The 20,715-nt window shown below is 40.9% G+C and overlaps 1 protein-coding gene across 1 annotated transcript; it reads left to right on the top strand.

Moving 5' to 3' along the window:
* Positions 1–7,352: 7,352 nt before the first annotated feature.
* Positions 7,353–10,179, top strand: LOC125123327 (tetratricopeptide repeat protein 30B-like). Its single transcript, XM_047772957.1, has one exon. The coding sequence runs from the start codon at positions 7,577–7,579 to the stop codon at positions 9,572–9,574; it is 1,998 nt and encodes a 665-aa protein (XP_047628913.1). The 5' UTR covers positions 7,353–7,576; the 3' UTR covers positions 9,575–10,179.
* Positions 10,180–20,715: the final 10,536 nt, after the last annotated feature.

Here is a 20,715-nt window from a genome sequence, read left to right as displayed (position 1 = left end):
ACTCGAGGAGAAAATGAGTGCAGGAAAAATTGCCTCCGCAGAGCAGGTAAGAGGAGGTTGTTCAGATTTATGGATTTTATTAAGCCAGTTTTCTGAATCACCCTGCTATAAAGGACAATAGCTCCTGCCAGGCTGTCTCCCTTCTTCAGGTGAGGAACAAAGGGGGGGCGGAGGTAGGGACAGCTCCTGGTGGTGTGTCTGCAGTGCAAAAGCACTGCAGGTGTTTCTAGCTCTTGTGTCACATCCTGTTTATGTCACAGATGGGAATTGGAAACCAGTCCATGTGAGGCAGAGAGGAACCCACAGCTGTCATCTTTCCCAACAGTAAATAAATAAATAGCCCAGATGGACGGATGCCAGTCGATCTCGAGCAAAATTTTAAAGCTTGTGCTTTATGACAAAACTAGACACAGGGTCCAATGGCGAGTGCAGGCAGCTACTCGCACTGCAGCTACCCTGAACATGGATGTTGCTTATCGCTAAGGGAAACGTAATTTATAGCACAGACCCCACGGCTCCTACTAAGGTTGAGTTTTCCTCTCATTTTCTTGCCTTTTTATTGGCTTCACTGCTTGGTTGCCAATAGCAACGTCCACTGGTAGCAAAGGGAGTTCAACACCATTGCAATCTGCTATACAGTGGAGTCCTGACAATGTCAACCATCAATCAGGCAGCTGTTTGTAATTGCCTCCATCTATTTCTCCTGTCTCGAGGTATCTCTCTTACTGTGGGTCAAAATTCAGAAACTGCTGACTAATGCCCCCGGTCTGCTCCTCCACCACCATGAAGCAGTAGAAAAGAAAGGCAACAACCACCCTGGTGCCCACAACCCACAGGGTTAGAGGTTGAACTCTTGGGAGTTTGAGGTATTTTTAATCCCTTGGCTAAACAATGTATAATTTCCAAGAATTTAAGGTATAGTGTGGTTACCCAGACATTCTGCTTTTTCCAAAGTAGAAAAAGATTTTCCCACCCCCTATTAATAATATTTATTTCCTATCAGAGGGAAGCAGTTGAAATGTGAGCCTTCTTCTAAAACCTCCAACTGACCAGATTGTATTCACTTCCTCGGGGCTCTTGGCATCAGCGGTTGAAATGACTTCATCCTACTTTCTCCACGAGGTATATTTTTTCAGGCATACCATTGATTCGTTTATTAGCATGTGAATAATATACGCACAACCTACAATGTAGCTGGCAATTCCAGCCGGCGGGGACAGCTTAGCAAACTATAAGGACACCACCCAGTGCACAATAGACAGGGCTTCCCCCTATTTCTCCCCGCTTCAGCCAGACCTGTTATCTTGCGTTTCTCAGTTTTTTGGTTTTCCACCTGTAAAATACTTTTATTCAGTTCATTTCTACACCAAAGGACCAAGCATTTTCCCACAGAACCCTCTTATTTACTCTTCTCAAACAAGACAGGAGCAAAGAGGTCATCTTCTCGCTAGACAAAGAAATGATACGTATATGGGGTAGATATAAAAACCACCTTACCACAGATTTATCTGAGCCTGCCTCTGGTGATCTTGAAAGATATGGTCATCAGTACGGTTTTTTTTAAAGTATACCCTTTTATTTCATAAAGGAAAATTTTAGATGACCTCATATCATAGATATTCCACAAATGGCAGTCAGTTTAATTTAGAAGTAAATTTATAAGGTGAGTCAAAAGTAGTTAAAACTGCAAGGGTGTTTTCTGTTTCTAAAATCTGAGATGTCCACACATTCCCAGTTATTTTATATTTGCACACACGATCGGCTGGGTTAGAAATAACTTTTAAAATTTTGTTAGTGAAATAACATTATCTAATATTAATGCTACAAGAATTCGGTAGCTTTCTTCATGTATCAAAATTTATCATATTCGATCAACCTACCTTAGGTCATTAAACAGAGTCTGCTCAATTTGCTTTGTGGTAGAATTATTTTAAAATCCATTTCCCCTGCTGACTCTTAATGAATTGCAGAAAGATAAAATACACTTTCATCCCCATTAATACTGTGAAAATCTCCCTTCAAGCGGGACAGAAATCTGAACATATTAAGGGAAGATTTTAATTGAAAGAAAAATGTTTGGACTGGAAAAAAATAAACACAAAAAAGATTCATTAAAGCAACAGAGCAAAACCTAATTTGAGACTAAAAACTCTGGCAGTGCCACTGCAGTGAAGTTTCATTGTCTGCTTCAGAATAACAGTTTCTGAAACTGTTGTCCTGCCACGTGCTGTCAAGAGCTTCCCAAACTCTAAAGCATCTGGAAATTTAAAGGTTGACTCTGACTCCATGAAGGCCAAATTTCCTAAGTTTCATAAGTGAGCAATAATAGAATAAAACACATAGATGGCAGAAATAAAATGGTGTGTCTGGGGAGTTTGATGGTGAGCACTTGTTTTTAGCAATGCCTGAGGTTTTGCTTCCATGGCTGTGTACCTCTTCCTCAGGTAATTCCCAGGTAATTTAGGGTTGTGCATCTTTTCTAATTTAATTCTGAATGTTCTTGCATCTTAAATGCATCTCTCAACAGTGCTCAAGATAAGTTGATCTGTGTAGCATAGCTCTACAATGTCACTGAATGTATACACTGGTACAGAATATACCAGTATAAAGTGGTATTTGTTTTTAGTAAGTAAATGAAGTATTTGCTGTAAGAAAAAAAATATGTGTTACTTGAGGCCACCATTTATCTTTGTGTTCATTTTCTGTGTATCAGAATCTTGACCATATTTTTCTCTAGATTTAGATTAAGTCACATTTAGATGAATTTTAAAAAACAGAAACAGCACTGTATGGAAACCGAAGTTTAGGTTTTGTCGAATCTCATTCCCTTGGGGGGAAAACGCTTTTGCCATTTTATTTCCATGTACAGTCATCAAAAAGGATCCCCTACTGATTTGCTTCCTAATTGTTACTGTTTTACACAAAAGAAGGGAAATATATCTTCAATTGAGTTGTCTGAAGCCACGCCTTTTGTGTCGATTTCCCAAGCTGATGTTTCATTGTAAGAATACTATGTTTATACTGCTTGGCCATTTCACAGGCAACTAATTCATGACTTTGAAACAGTCTGCACTGAGACCTAAGTATCTTTGTTTTTAATAAAATGCTTCGAGTTTAACTAAGGCTCTGGGATATTCTTTATTTCTCTTGAGACTGGTGATTTAAGGGCTGAAAGAGGCAAGCATGCATCTGAAGACCTACAATTTAAATTTTGGCTGTCAATTTAGCCCATTAACCTTGTCTGGATATGTGATGTTTGCCTGTGTGGGAAGAAGAGTGGTACAGCCCTGTCCGTGGAGCATTTTCAAGATGACAAAAGGTTCTTCGAATTATTGAGGTTTTTCTAGAGGGATAAGAGTCTGCAGCCCAGGACAGGTTCTTGGTCTGTTTCATATTGCTCAGATTTGCACAGGCAATTACACAGGGGGATCGCATCAATGCAGGGCCGCCAGCCACTGACGCCATACAATTACACAACGGCTTCGGTACTTAAACTTTAAAATTCTTACACCATTGTGCCTGTTCTATTAGAACAAACTGCAGCAAATGATCCAAGGCCAATGCAAATGACTGGAGAGGTGCACAGGGGGAGAGGGAAGAGGTGCAGTGTGGCCCCTACCGGCCAGCTCAAGCAATCACCAGGCCTACATGCTGGCTGTGGCAACCACTGGCTTCTTTGTGCTTTTCAGTCCACGCTTTTCAAGTGGGGCTAACAGTAAGAATTACCTAATTCACAGAAGGGTTGTGACGATTAATGAGGGGAGTTAGGCAAAGCATGACCTGGTCCTGGTACAGAAAGTACTGCATAAACACAGGGGCTTAGAGGAGCTCTGTTTGGATGGTTGATTGATTTCTTTAAATGCCAGCATCCACAATTGTGCCTTCTCTGGTAATTCTTTTTATAAACCATAATGTTATTGTGCTCTCCCTGATAAGTTAATTTCGATAATAACACCATAGTCCCCCAAATATAAGCTACTTGATTTAAAAAGGTATATCCAAAAAGGAAATCTAACTAAAACATTAATAAAGCTGGAACCACCAGTGAAAACCAAATTCATAATGAGGTTAAATGTCTTACCATCTGAGCATAAATGTTCTCAAGGGCTGACCTGGTATATACAATTTTTTCAAAACTCTTAAAAGACTGAACTGATTCTCCTAAAAGTCAATCAATTACATTACTAATTTGACTCAAATTTATTCTTTTTGCCCTATTTATCACAGAAGATTGGGGGGTGAGACGGAAGAAGCAGGGGATTCAACCACCAAACTGGCCATCCTGAAGAAAATGGCCTGGAATGAAAAAGAAAGGAGATAACAACTGGAAAATAATTTTGCAGAAGGTCTTCCTTTATTAAGGGAAGTGACCACAGCTGTGGTTGCTCAGATGTTCATAAATTACCAATATCTACCAACAGGAAGTGATTATATTTAGAGGGTAAATAATAAAACTTTCCAACTAGTTTTAGAAGAATGTCAGATAGATTATGCATACAAATAGAATATAGAATTAAATTATCTCACAGTTTAGCAGGCAGAATCATAAGCAGATCAAGAATCAAACACCATATTTTTAGCTTCAAACATTTTGCCTGAAATGGAATTCCTCTACATGGCAAACATGCCTCCCCTTATGCAGCAAAATCCACCTTGAGTCCAACACCATTTTCCTAAAGTCTAAGTCCTTTCAATAAGGCACTAAATCTTTTTATTGCAACCACCAAATGCTTTCTTATTGCTAGAAATGGTACAACACAACGGCTTTCCTGATATACGCTCCAGTTTTTCAAGATTCTCTTAGAAACAAAATGATCCTTTATGACCTTTTTTCTTCTTTTTACAACATTTCACCTCATTTAGTGCTTTCCAGAATTTCTATCATTAATTAAAGGACCTTCCTTCACCATCCCTCCCCAACAACAACAACAAAACTCATCCATTCCCCAATTGCCTGTCAGAGGCTAAACAAAAGTCAGTCTATCACAGCAGCAGGGACGGTCATGCCAATTTCGCAGTATGATTTGTGCACTCATTTCATTTTGAAAATGACCCTGCCCTCCATCTGTCTAAGCCGAATGTCCTGCTTTTTTCAAGCCAGGCCTTGGGAGCAGCAGCACATGAACTAAGGAGGAAGACACAGGACAGCCTCCCTCCTGCCCACTTCAGCTGCTCACAGACAGGTACCAGCACAAAGAAGGGACCCTCCACTGATGCCTGCGGGGATCAGAGAAATCTGGGGGAGAGCAGAGTCCTTCTATTTTGCATACCTTTCCAAGAAGCCATTTGAGGGTGAATGCTCTCATGACGCAAATACAACTCTGGAGATCCAACTGATAGACCGAAGTTATAAAAGGCAATTTCCCATTTCCATGTTCTGTCCTGTTATTGATTTACAATAGCAACTTGCCCTAAGTAACAGGTCATACATAATGACTTTAAAATATTGAGCCTGAGTTTCCAAGGGCCGAGTGTAGTCAGGCAGCCATAAAAGTGAAGCTCCTCCCTCCCACTCCCACTCGTTCCTAATTACTGACCAGCACGAGCAAGCATCCCTCAACCCAGGCACTTCCCTGGGTAGAAGGCCCTAAAAGGGTGCACCCAGAGATCAGGTTGAAAGAAGTAATGTGGGCCTCATCAGCTGCTTTCTCTGGGGATCTTAGGTGGGCCAGAATGCCACTCAGCTCCTCTGAAATGGGTAGGTACAGTTTGTCGGTATTGATGAAAGGAAAGTTCCACTGTCTGGTCCCACCCAGAAGGACAGAGCTCTGCCAATTTCTCAGCAAGGAAGAAGAATGAGGACAGAAGGTCAGTTGTGTTACTATACAATCAATCACATGCTTGCAGAAGTCTCCTTCCTGCTATACTGGGTGACTAGGAACCATACAACCCACCCACACCCGACTAGTTATTTCCTAACACCTGCTCAAAGCTGCAATTCAGAACTGGAAGTTCAAATTTCTACTGCCCACACCAAGATGGTTGGTTGTTTTCATGGAGAAAAAAATATACACTAATATTCCAGCATACAGTGTGGCGCCAAATGCTGGATCTCTACAAACTCATCTATAGGAAATGCATGGACTAGGTTAGGAGCAGTCACTGTCTTCTACTGAAACTAGCTGCTGGATATCAAGGCACTGCTGCTTACCACTTAGCTGTATGGTCTTGAGCAAATTATTTAAAACTCTCTAGTATACAGATTCCTTATTGGTAATATGCAGAACACATGGTAGTGATTAAGATTAGAAATAATATATGTAAATGTTCTAGCAAAGTGCGGCACAATAACAAATTGCAACTGGTATCGGCTCTGGAATTTATCTGTAGAAAAGATGTATGGGCAGTAAAACTATTTAGGAGGCAGATAAAGGATTTGCACAGAAGTCATATAGTATATAGCAAAGATGTTTATTCAAACACTGTTTATCTTAAGTACTAGACAGGAGAATGCACATCACTGATGATCAATGGAGATGTAGGGAGATTAGGAAGACTGGTTTCTTTCTTTTCTTCGTCCTTTTTTTTTTTTTTTTTTTTCTTTTTAGCCACACTAGGCCAGAAGTCTAATTGGTGCTGTAGCCACTGGCCTACCTACGCCATGCGCACAGCAACGTGGGATCCAAGCCAAACTGGGTCTGTGACGGTCCTCAACGCCAGATCCTTAACCCACTGATTGGGTCCAAGGATCTAACCCGCAACCTCATGGTTACTAGTCGGGTTGTTACCGCTGAGCCACAACAGGAACTTCATGGCTGGTTTCTTATTTGTAGCGAAAGTTGATAGACCAGGCCAATAGATATAGCCAAAATTAAACGTCAACATCTGCTCTGTAAGAATTGTTGTTTGTGAAGGGAGCGAGGGGAAGGCCCCTAGATCTAAAATTGAACATTTCCCAGTACCAGATAATAGTCACAAAACCATTTCCCATCATTAATCTATAGAAACGACAAAAAATAAGGATTCTTATCTTCTACATCCTGTCTTAGAGTGCCCTCAAGGCAGCTTAAAAACAGAACTTACTGTAATTCCAGGGGAATTCCAAAGAAATACTACACCTTTTCCTTCACAGTAAATTACAAAAACAAACCGCAAAACACACATTTGTATGTTCTTCAGAGTACAAGGCTAAAACCGCAAGAAACTTCAGACCGCAAACCTTCCATCCCCAGGCCACAGACGGTAACAAACAGGAAGCCAGAAACACTGAACCACATCACTAAAAGAAAGTAAGTGAAACCTTGGCTCTCCACGCCCTGTCTGTCCGGTAGAGACTACGCCTCCCAGCATGCAGCGCGGTCACGTCCCGTGCCCGCGAGATCTGACCGCTGCATGCCGGGACGTCGAGTTTCTATCTCTGAACAGCAAGGAGGCGTTTTCTCTACCTTGCTTGACTCACGACTTTCGCAGCCCCGAGTGTTTGAAGACTAATACAGTAGTTGAAAGATTCACCTCATTAATTCCTTTTTATTCCTTACAGAATTTTCCGCTGCAAAGTAATAGCCAGACGAATAGCCTTCCGTTTCCGTTTAGCATGTTGTCTTGGTAACGGGAATGCACGTTCTCGGCGGCGGTTATGGCGGGGCTGGGTGGTGCGCAGATCCCCGACGGGGAATTCACCACTGTCGTGTACCGCCTCATCCGGGATGCCCGCTACGCCGAGGCCGTGCAGCTGCTGGGCGGAGAGCTCCAGGGGAGCCCCAAGAGCCGCGCCGGCTTGTCGCTGCTGGGCTACTGCTACTACCGCCTACAGGAGTTCGCCCTGGCGGCCGAGTGCTATGAGCAGCTGGGCCAGCTGCACCCAGAGCTGGAGCAGTACCGCCTGTACCAGGCCCAGGCCCTGTACAAGGCCTGCCTTTACCCGGAGGCCACCCGCGTGGCCTTCCTCCTGCTGGACAACCCCGCCTACCACAGCCGGGTCCTCCGTCTCCTAGCGGCGATCAAGTACAGCGAGGGCGATCTGCCAGGGGCCAGGAGTCTGGTGGAGCAGCTCCTGAGTGGAGAAGGGGGAGAAGACAGGGGGGGCGAGAACGAGCTGGATGACCAGGTCAACCTGGGGTGTTTACTCTACAAGGAGGGACACTACGAGGCTGCATGTTCCAAGTTCTTTGCGGCCTTACAGGCTTCAGGCTACCGGCCTGACCTTTCCTACAACCTGGCTTTGGCCTATTACAGCAGCAGGCACTATGCCTCGGCACTGAAGCACATCGCCAACATTATTGAGCATGGCATCCGTCAGCACCCAGAGCTGGGTGTGGGCATGACGACCGAGGGCATTGATGTTCGAAGTGTGGGCAACACCTTAGTTCTTCACCAGACTGCTCTGGTGGAAGCCTTCAACCTCAAGGCCGCCATAGAATTCCAGCTGAGAAACTATGAGGCGGCCCAGGAAGCCCTCACTGACATGCCACCTAGGGCAGAGGAAGAGTTAGACCCTGTGACCTTGCACAACCAGGCGCTCATGAACATGGATACCAGGCCTACAGAAGGGTTTGAAAAGCTACAGTTTTTGCTCCAGCAGAATCCTTTTCCTCCAGAGACCTTTGGCAACCTGTTGCTGCTCTACTGTAAATATGAGTATTTTGCTCTGGCCGCAGATGTCCTGGCAGAGAATGCCCATTTGACCTACAAGTTCCTCACACCCTATCTCTATGACTTCTTGGATGCCTTGATCACTTGCCAGACAGCTCCTGAAGAGGCTTTTATCAAGCTTGATGGGCTGGCAGGGGTGCTGACTGAACAGCTCCGGAGACTCACCAAACAAGTGCAGGAAGCAAGACACAATAGAGATGATGAAGCTGTCAAAAAAGCAGTGAATGAATATGATGATGCTTTTGAGAAGTATATTCCTGTGTTAATGGCCCAGGCCAAAATCTACTGGAACCTTGAAAATTACCCAATGGTGGAAAAGATCTTGCGCAAATCTGTAGAATTCTGTAATGACCATGACGTGTGGAAGCTGAATGTGGCTCATGTTCTGTTCATGCAGGAAAATAAATACAAAGAAGCCATAGGTTTTTATGAGCCCATCGTCAAGAAGCACTATGACAACATCCTGAATGTCAGTGCTATTGTATTGGCTAACCTGTGTGTGTCTTATATCATGACAAGTCAAAATGAAGAAGCTGAGGAGCTGATGAGGAAGATTGAAAAAGAGGAGGAGCAGCTCTCCTATGATGACCCCGATAAGAAAATCTACCATCTCTGCATTGTGAATTTGGTGATTGGGACGCTTTATTGTGCCAAAGGAAATTATGACTTTGGTATTTCTCGGGTTATCAAAAGCTTGGAGCCTTATAATAAAAAACTGGGAACTGATACCTGGTATTATGCCAAAAGATGCTTCCTCTCATTATTAGAGAACATGTCAAAACACACGCTCATGCTTCGTGACAGTGTCATTCAAGAATGTGTCCAGTTTTTAGAACACTGTGAACTTTATGGCAGGAACATACCTGCCATTATTGAACAACCCCTGGAAGAAGAAAGAATGCACATTGGAAAGAATACGGTCACATATGAATCCAGACAATTAAAAGCCTTGATTTATGAGATTATAGGATGGAATATGTAGTAATATCTGATAGTGGCTTCTAATGGCTTTATATCTATGGTTTTCACTGTTTTATCTGTAGTTAGCTCTTAATAATCTTTACGTTTGTTACATGTTGAACTTTGTACACTTTAAAATTATAATTAAAATAATTCAGATGTATCTTCTGAGAAACCTCACAAAATAATTAAAATAAAAAGAACTTGAATCCTAGAAGGATTTACGAAAAATTGAAAAGTGAATCAAGAACTGTTTCCAATAGTATTTAGCCTACATTCTGTCTCCTTTGAATCTGAAAAAAATCCTGCATGAAAAGATTGCATCATCCAGGGTCCAGGCACTATCAAGTCCAGAACTCAGTAAGTGTATAGAACATCTGGACATCAATAATAACATCAAGGATTTTGTGTTCTACTCCAATAGTTTACACTTAAGTAACGTTAATTTGTAATGCATATATTTTGCATAGATTTTAGTATGTCTTGGCAGAATTTTCTGATACAATTGTAATGCTTTAACAAAAATTCCATCTATTTTTTCTAATCTGCAAGATTCAGTAGGAAATCTAATGCATTAACAAAATTATGGTGGTATGTTGTGGAGACAATAAACAGTTGACACATTTCCATGGTTTTCTTTTTGTCCATTTGTTAGCAATTTGAATATATGAGCATAAATAAGATGCAATCTTACTTTTTTCATAGTTGATCTTTAACAGTGATTAATAACAGGTAGCCTTAGAACTGGGTTCTTAATTCCTATTTCTACTTAGGACACTTATTTTTACTTTGTTTTTGTGTTGTAGCCTCTTGGAAAAGGAAAAATATTCTACGCTATTTTAATGACCCCATCAAACACTCCTACTCATACTACGAAGTGCTATAATGGATTCTGAAACCTTATTTGTTAGATTCATAATGCCAGTTTCATAGTCAAAAGTCAGTAGTGTGGGCGGGTTCTCATTGTGAGCCCCACTCATTCTGCACAGGAATTTAATTTTCTATAAGCTACAAGAGCTTTACTATCTCCCCCACCCCTTATACCTTTGCTCTTCATAAAACTGTCATGCCCACTTGACCTGGTTTAGAAAAAGTCAAAAGCTTTAGGTTGAATCATGAAACCTGATTTTGAAAGTTTTCAGCCTATAAAAAGCAATTCCTATGGTTCATTCTAATAGCTCTCAATGAACAGTTAGGAATTCCTGCTACAAAAAAAAAAAAAAAAAACTACATAGGTACCCAGATGAAGCATACTGAGAATACTTCTGTAGCATGACATCTCTGGGTACTGAAATTCTATCATCTGAGAATTTGGCTCACTTTGATTTCTATTGCATGGACTCAAATTTATGTCATTTTTAATCTATATTATCCAAGCTAGTACCATTTATCTAGTTGATGGTGATGGTCCCATATTTGGAGAAAATTCTGAAGTGATTATGAAATTAGTTTATATGCTATATACATTGGAGGAAATTTTCCATTTGCTTAAGTATAGGAAACATAATGTCCTCTGTCAAGCAAGGGGCTCCTTTCCAAACCGAGTGGTTCCTTCTATTACAAATTAACTTCTGGAAGAGGTAAAGAAAAAATATTTTGCAGTTTCAGTTTCCTGTCTGCATGTTAACTGGGACACTCAGTTAACATACCTGCCATTACTGAACAACCCCTGCAAGAAGAAAGAATGAATATTGAAAAGAATGAAGTCACATATGAATCCAGACAATTGAAAGCTTTGATTTATGAGGTTATAGGTTGAAATATGCAGTAATGTCTGATAAGAGAACTTTTTTTTGTTGTTTTTTTTGTTTTGTCTTTTGTCTCTTTAGGGCCGCCCCTGCAGCATATGGAGGTTCCCAGGCTAGGGGTCTAATAATCAGAGCTGTAGCTCCTGGCCTACGCCAGAGCCACAGCAACGCCAGATCCAAGCCACATGTGCAACCTACACCACGGTTCACGGCAATGCCAGATCCTTAACCCACTGAGCGAGGCCAGGGATCAAACCCACAACCTCATGGTTCCTAGTCAGATTCATTTTCTGCTGTGCCACACGGAAACTCCTGATAATGGATTTTACCCAAACGGCTTTATTACCCTCATTTCACGCATTTTTTAAAATCTATATCTTTGACAACTTTATGTTGTTACATTTGAACTTTGTACATCTTAAAATTATAATAACAAATTTGAGGAAACTTTCCGTTTTATTAAAAAGAGTAGGGAGCACACAGTATGAGCTAATCACTTTTGCATTCTCTCTGCCAGTAGCAGTCAACAGGTCTCACCCTCAGGCAACAATTGCTAGAGTAACATCTTTGCATAAGCAAGTAACTCTTAAGTGCAGCTTCTGGGAGTTCCTGTCGTGGCGCAGTGGTTAACAAATCCGACTAGGAACCACGAGGTTGCGGGTTCGATCTCTGGCCTTGCTCAGTGGGTTAAGGATCCGGCGTTGCAGTGAGCTGTGGTGTAGGTTGCAGACGCGGCTCAGATCCCGAGTTGCTGTGGCTCTGGCATAGGCCGGTGGCTACGGCTCCGATTCGACCCCTAGCCTGGGAACCTCCATATGCCGCTGGAGTGGCCCAAGAAATGGCAAAAAGACAAAAAATAAATAAATAAAGTGCAGCTTCTCTTCTACTCTGGGCTGTAGAAAAGGGTGTGACATGAGCCAGTGACTGTTAGAGTGGTGTGTTTGCATTCCTCTGATGACTTGGGTGTAATGGTTCATGGCTGTGCCATTTCTCAATCAGCAAATAAATATATGTTCATTACACCATCTCAGGAAAGACTGTCTTGTCCAGTAAAACCAATTCTTACTTTAACTTATGTCTTCACTCCACTCCATTTTTTTAAGTCCTTCAACTTGCTCAGCAAAGTCGAGTTTGGTCCCTGCCCTAAGCTCCTTTAGAAGTGGATGAGAATTGGTTCTTTTCAAGTATGAGGTTTTGTTTGTGACTTAATTTTTCTTTCATAATTTGGTTGCTTGGTTGGTCTTAAGTTCTATCATCAAAATTTCCTTTCATACTCCATTTTTTATTTTCAAGAATTGATTGTGCCTCCTGGTGAACTACCAACAAGCATCAAGTGTAGACACTTTGTAATACGTTCAGTGTAGGGAAAAGCAAGCACTGAATATTTTGCAAATATTTAAAAATTAATTAAAAGACCATGAGTTCCAGACCTTCCACAGTCAACTTTTTTTTTTCTCTTTTTGCCTTTTCTAGGGCCACTCCTGTGGCATGTGGAGTTTCCCAGGCTAGGGGTCTAACAGAAACTGCAGCCGCCAGCCGACACCAGAGCCACAGCAACTCGGGATCCAAGCCAAGTCTGCAACCTACACCACAGCTCATGGCAACGCCAGATCCTTAACCCACTGAGCAAGGCCAGGGATTGAACCCGAAACCTCATGGTTCCTAGTCAGATTCGTCAACCACTGCGCCACAACGGGAACTCCCCACGGTCAACTTTTAGGCTTAAAGAAGTTCATTTACCCCTTGAGGTCTTAATCCTTCCAACTACCAGACCCTCTTTAAGTTACCTCTGGCTGTAACATCTGATTCTGTATAAGCCATATAGAAGAAAGTTGTCTTTCTTTTATGACCTGAATATATATACACAAATCACATACGAAACAATATTTATTTGTATTACAAATGAATAATTTCTGGTATTTTGGCTATGAGGGAAAACATTAACCCTTCAGGCAAATGAGGGGTTAACATTACCTTCCATTACATTAAACATCACCGCAGGTAAATGTTATCTAATTGTTGGATGCTACAACATTTTTACTACTAAGAAATTTGGACTTTTGTCTTTTTTTTTTTTTTTTTTTTTTCACTTGGAGGTTTGCTTACAACCTTCATTCTCTGGTACGGTTGTGCATAAATTAAAAATTTTGTAAATATTTAAAAATTAATTCTCTTAATTTCCCCCTTTCAGTTTACCTAGTAATGTATGTATTTGTTGGGGAAGGAGAGATATTCTTTTAATTCTTCCCCCAGATGATACATTAATGTTATATACTCTGGGAGTGTTATTAACAAATTATTATAATATGCATTTTGGGTCAATTATTCTTGAAATAACCAGTGTCTTCCCTGCCCCTGAGGTGAAGGCTTCCAGCTGCCAGTCTACCAGCAATCTGGAAAGAGAGGAACAGTGAGGTGAAGATGAAACGAAGCTTTAGCTCTGTGATTTACTTCACAACCCACCTTGGATCCCCTTCATGTCCAAATCTTGGTAGTTAATCACACGTCTGCTGCCATTAACAGAACAGCAGTAATGGATAACAGAGTGGGAGTAACAGATGCCAGAGCCACTTCTGTAACTAACTCACCAAATCGAATCATCAGTCCTTACACCCTTGTTTTACTTAATACACAAAGGAGGGAGGTCGTGCAGACTTTACAAAAGGACAAAGCCACAGTGAACAGGAAGACAGTTTCCAGTTTATAAAGCTTTCTTTTGCAGTGTTTTCTAAAAGGGTCTGTTTAAGAGGTAGTAGGGTTTACTGTTACAGAGTGTATCACAAGATAAGAAATGAAAAATCTCTTTCCCTTACCAACCCCCTTTGCTTTTTCTTTTTTATCTTTTATTTTCTCCCTTTTGTTGATTACAACAGGGCCCCTTTCCTGAAAGCTGGCAGTTGAAACCACAAGCAGGTATAAAACATGCCTACCAACATTTTAGCAGTAAGTGTCAGGTGAGCTAGCTCTATGATTATCAAGGTGACTTTAGCAACCATTGAACCATGCATTTTTGCAAACTGAGATAACATTTATCAATAAAAGTGACTCTCAAGATAGTAAAACCAGAGAAAATTTTAAAAGGAATCACCAAAAGCACTGGATCTATGTCATTTGTAGAATACAGTGAGTTTTATTTGTATTCTTGCAGTAACCCCTATACTTTGTTTTAAACTCTTTGACCTCAATAGGAAAACAGTGACTGAAATTTTAAATATGTCCGATGTTTTTATTATTTAAAATGTTCCATGACATCAGGAATAAATTAAAATATACTCTTAACTTTGGAGCATACTTGCTTTTCTGTATCCATAATTATGTTATATTTAAAAAATAGAGAGGAGCATTAGCCTGAAGGTAATTCATTAGCCATAGGTATACTGTGGTCTTGTTTTAATATTATTTTGGGAGAAGGAGGGAGGGTAGTTTCAGATGATCACTTTATACTTGAATCCCTCTATAAAGTGAGGTTCTTTTGGCTGTTTAATTAAAACTACTCCTTTGGATTTGGGCCAAGATTTATCCATCATATACTGAAATCTCGTCTGCACCATAAGGTGTACATATTAGAAAAGGAATTGCTTTAAAGAGAAATTTTCTTTTTCTTTTTTTTTTTGTCTTTTTGCCTTTTCTAGGGCCGATCCCACGGCATATGGAGGTTCCCAGGCTAGGGGTCTAATCAGAGCTGTAGCCACGAGAGCCACTGCAAGGTGGGATCCAAGCCACGTCTTCGACCTACACCACAGATCATGGCAATGCTGGATCCTTAACCCACTGAGCAAGGCCAGGGATCGAACCCTCAACCTCACAGTTCCTAGTCGGATTCGTTAACCACTGAGCCACGGCAGGAACTCTGAGAAAAATTATTAGAAAATAAAATTCTACATATATTTCTAGCATGAAAAATGAGCATTTGTTAAAGCAGGACCAGCCAATAACTTCATCGTGAATATTATTAGGTGAACGTGTGCACTGAGTCCAAGTCCTTGTTCAAAAGCTCACATATTTGTGAAATTAAACTCATCATTATGTAGAAAGTAACATAATGTCTTTTCTATCAAAGGAAATCTTGGTTACTCCATTTTGCTCCGGTTTCGCCTTCCTGTGACCCCCCCCCTTCCCTCTTCTCCCAGTAACAATTTGTTTCAAATTAGCCAATCGGGAGGAGTGTGCGCCCTGACCTTACCAATGGGAAGACGACAGGTACATCACCTGCGTTAGGGATAAATAGGGGAGGGTCCTTTGTTCCGCACGCACACTTTTTGGAGTGCCCGCGCCCTTCTGCAGAAGTAAAGAGCCTTGTCGAGATTTCTCCTTGTTCACATGTCTCATTTTCTGACACTGATGACCTGAGCCAGAGTTATTGTAATTTCATTATCAATGACTGGATACCTCAGTTCAAAATAGCAAATGGTGAGAGTTCCCACGTGGCACATTAGGTTAAGAAGCCTACTGCAGCATCTCAGGGAGGGGGTTGCTGCAGAGGCATGGGTTAGATCCCCGGCCTGGTGCAGTGGGTTAAAGGATCTGGCACGGGTGCAGCCATTGGAAAAAAAAAAAGCAAATGGCTAAAGTTGCACTGTACTAACAGGACCCAAGTAAGGTGTGTGGGAAAGCGCTTATTTCTATTATTATTTTGTTTCCAATTATTCTAGTACAAGAGGCAAATGCTTAAGATAAAAAACATATCACTAAAGGTTTCACCAGCACTCATGGTAAATGCTCTAAAAATATGTTCAAAGAGTGTGAAGAGTTTGTCAAGACTCACCAAGAAATTGCTGGTTAGTATTTCTCTGCTACATAATGTAAGATTCAACCTCTTGGTCCCAGTTATTCCAAATTTGCCAAAGCCATCTCCTATAATTTATGCATTTCATATATGGAAAGGATAATATATACTTCAGAGAATTTAGGATGTTGAGTTCATCTTTAAGTCAGGAAATACAATGTATATATCACAAGATACTTTGTAAAGCAAAAGAAAGCTTCAGGAATTGAATAACAGAAACACATTGCTACAAGAGAATACTTCATACCCACGATGCTAAGGAGTGCCATTATTTTGTGTGTTTGTTAGAAAAAGGAGTTAGAGCATTTTTGATTTCAGGTCTTTTGTTCTTGTACTTACTCATTACATTTAAACTGTTTTGACAAAATGCCAAAGAACAGTGGTGAACTATACATGATCTGACCAAGATACTGAAAATAGTTATTAGCCCCTTTCAGAAAAGTAAAGAGATAATTTCTGACAATGTATATGAGATTTATAATGAACTGAATGGCAAATGGTAAAATTATTCTCGAAATAACTACGTGGAATATAAGATGGAAAAATCATAAATGCATTCTACAATATTTGTAGATATGACAAATAGATTATGTTACAAATTGGGTATTACAATAAATATTTGACTGAATCTGCAACAATGAGCCTTAGGCTTGGGCTAGCACATCTCTTGGATCAGAAACCTAAAGCTCTCAGCCATTAATATGACATGCCCAGAAGCAAATAGTGGCCAAACCAGGATCAGAATCCAGGGCTTCTGGCTCAACTCCTGTGCTCTTTCCCCTTGACCACATTTTACCCCTTAAGGTTTTTTTTCCCCAAATTATTATTATTATTATTGTTTTTTAGGGCTGCACCCACGGCATATGGAGGTTCCCAGGCTAGGGGTCGAATTGTAGCTACAGCTGCTGGCCTACGCCACAGCCACAGTAACGCCAGATCCCAGCCACATCTTCAACCTACACCACTGATCACAGCAATGCTGGACCCACTGAGCGAGGCCAGAGATTGAACCTGCAACCCCACGGTTCCTAGTTGGATTCGTTTCCACTGCGCCACGACGGGCATTCCCTCCAAATTATTCTGACTCTATCAATGCTAAGCATTTCTTTTTCCAGAGTCATGACTTCTACAACTTCCATTCCTGGTACCTGTTTAACTGGTGGCCTAATAATAAGCTTTTCCTAAAGTACCCTCAGTGAGCATATTTGTGGGCTGGCCTAATAATAAGCTTTTCCTAAAGTACCCTCAGTGAGCATATTTGTGGGCTGGCCTAAATCAACCTGCACTTCTCAAAAGTGTGCTGGAGGGGGCTTGAGTGGGCACCATGCATTGTTTGCAGCAGACCCAAAATTAGCTATGGCAGAGTCAGTGCTGGGTATGAAGATGACTGACCCACCTGTTCTTTGATCACCTCTTTAAAAAACCACTTTTTTGGAGGGGTGGGTGTCACACGTGGAAGTTCCCAGGCCAGAAATCAAACCAATGCCACAGCCGCAACCCAAGCCACTGCAATGGCAACACTGGCTCCTTAACCCACCGTCCCACAAGGGAACTCCAAAAAAATCACTTAAGATCCTTCTTCGAGTTGGTGATTCTCATTTTCCCATTATAGTCTCTAGGCCACCAACCACAGTAAAAACAGCTGTCAGATGGCTTCTTTGCACCTCAAATGTAAAGGCCTATGCATGAGGTACTTATTCTCAGTTCACTGTAGAGAACCAACTGCTTCCACAAGTATGTGTGGTGTTACCAGAGACTTTTGAGGCTCCATAAAGTTTTACCTTTACTTGCAAGTCCTTTTGAGATAAGACCTTAAATGCTTACATTCTTGCACGAGATCGATTACTCAGTTTAGCTTACGTCTTGGGAGGAAAAATTAAAACAAGCTAAAAACAAGAGAATAGATTGAGTCCCTTATCTACTTTCTTTTTTCCCTTTGTACTAACAACTCTCAGCCCTCACTCTACATCAGAATCAGCTGGTAAACTTCTCAAATGCAGAGATGCCTGGGCCCTAGTCTCTAAAAATTCTGTTTTAATTTATGGGTATGGGAGTAGAAAGGAGGGGTCCGTTTTTGAAAACTTTCAGATGATTTGAATGTTTCGCCAAGGTTGAGGACCACTGCTCTATACAAATACAACAGTAACCACGTGGATGCTGCAGGCCTGCCATGCAGGAAGGAGTGCAGTCTCTTTGAGAATAAAATGATCCTGTTGCCAAACCTACAGAAATTATAAAAAATGAATAAATGAAAAAAATCTGGGCACCAGAATTTTTTAAGGCAGTCAGTCTGGGGTATTATAAATTCATTCATATGAGGCTTTTAAACCAGCGAGACCTCTTTTTAAAATAATTTTTTTATACCATGCATTCAAGAAATTCTAAGAAGTCTTAGTCTTTTATAGAAGGGCTTTAAAAAATACCAAAGTATCTAGAAGCTCTAAAATTTGATGGTACAGACTTTTTTTTTTTTTTTCAGCTGCACCCCACACAGCTGGACCAGGGATCAAATCTGAGCAGGAGCTGTGACCACAGCTGCAGCAATGCCAGATCCTTAAGCCACCACACAGGGCTGGGGATGCAATCTGTCTGCCAGATACAACACCAGCTCTTAACACACTATGCCACAGCAGGAACTTCTGGTACAAACTTTTTAAAGAGAGTTTCTAGAATTTAAGAGTATTCTCATACTGTTTTTCTTCAAAGACTCATAAGTATTATTTATTGTCATTACTTCTTAGTTTATTATGCTTTCCTAAAGTCAAAATTATCTCTCCATGCATTACCATAACCATTCTTATAAATGGTTTTGACTGGCTTTGGAGGCATCTAACTTGTTCTCCTAATATGGACCACATTCATCTGTTCTCCCTCTGAACTCCTCCAAACCTGACTCCAATCTCATGTGTGCATTTATATATTAACATTCACCTTTTAAAATTTACATTACAAATATAACAATATTTAATGGTAATGGTGGTTTATAAGCTAGTATCCATTCCCTACCCCTATTCTAACCCTACCCCTGGATGTTGGTCTAAGTTTACGGTTCTCAGATGCTTGTCTGCACATTAGAATCACCTGGAGAGCTTTTAAAACTCTCAATGCCCTAGGCTGCATCTCAGGATCTCTGGGGATGGGACCCAAGTATCAGTATTTTTCTCAACTTTCAAAATGCAGTCAAGGTTGAGAATCACTGGTCTAAGCCCCTTGCTGCAGTTGCCCTTTCCGTGACTGATTTATAAATCAGCCTGTGAATCAGGCTTTACCAAACCATGGAAGTTTCTTGAGCTCTGAGAATGCTTTCTTCACCTCTTAAAAAAGCCGGGGGGCGGGGGGAGGTATAAGAAGAACTCTCTTTCTCTGTGTATTGTTAATCTGAATCTGCTGCCAACATCTTATGACCATGACAGAAACTAGTCTAAGGAGTGAAGGTGACTTTGAAGATATCGAGGAAAAAGAAGGAAATTGAGTCTTTGATAACATCCTTGAGCCATTATTATATCTATTCCTAGAGCATACCCTACTCCTGGGTCTCCCATACAATGGAAAAAATAATATTGTTTAAACGGATTTGAGCCAGAATTCTCTGGTACTTGTGTCTAAAAGCACCCAGACCACATTCAGCATATTTAGCTTATACATTCTGAGTGCCATCCAAGGAGATGATGAATTTTTATGCATATCCCCAAACACATTAGTCATCCCATCCTCCTTGAGAGCCAGCACCTCTCCTTAGGTTCCAGTGAATAGGACCGAGTTAGTTGACCTTTGTAAAGACACAGTCTAAAACCATGACTTGATTAGAATTAACTGCTCATCTAGCCTTTTGAAATTGTAGCATGAGATTGGGTATGCTTTTGTATTCTTGTTCACTTATGTAGAAGTAAATGAGAATTGCTTTGCCCTAACCAAACAAACCACCTTAAGTCAAGAGGCGTGCTCACTGCTTCTTGGCAAAACCACAAGATAAACACCAATCCATATAGTGACTCATACGGAAAATATATTCCTTGATTCTGCATTTGTGTAGGACTCTTTCAGTAAAAGTGCTATAATAATAATAATAGAAGAAAGATGAAAATGAAAACGACAGCAATATTTATTCATGAACAATAAACCTGAGCGTTAAAGTGAGGCAACCTAATTTTTTCTCCAGTGAGAAATGCTAATCTTTGTACTGTACTATTTCAGCTTTGGCCCTTTCCAGTCATAAAAGCTGGTTATAGGAAAAGCTTCATAAAAAATAAATACTTTAGTTCTTGATAATCCCCCAGCACTGCATTCTACCTATCAGGCCCAACTTGTTCTGAGTTGTTGGCTTATACTTGTTCTTGAAGAAAGACGAAAGAAATTCAAATTCAAACCGGATGGCCCATATCACATCAGGGGATTGAGACAGTTGATTTACTCCTATAATCTCTTTAAACATCTACCAGGAGAGGTTCTAAGACAGAATTTACTGCCTCTTCCTGCCATCTTTGGGCTACAAAAAGCAAAGCAAAATCCTTCTATGAAATCTGAAACTCCAGTCACTGATTTCCTGGCTGATGTCATTTCAAAGGCATGGTATAGCCCTGTGATAGTTGCAGCGGAAATCTACCTCTCTATGGGGTTTCCATCTGTTTG

Source organism: Phacochoerus africanus, chromosome 3, assembly GCF_016906955.1.
Source record: "Phacochoerus africanus isolate WHEZ1 chromosome 3, ROS_Pafr_v1, whole genome shotgun sequence".
NCBI classification, from domain to species: domain Eukaryota; kingdom Metazoa; phylum Chordata; class Mammalia; order Artiodactyla; family Suidae; genus Phacochoerus; species Phacochoerus africanus.
This window is presented reverse-complemented; position numbering and strand designations above follow the sequence as displayed.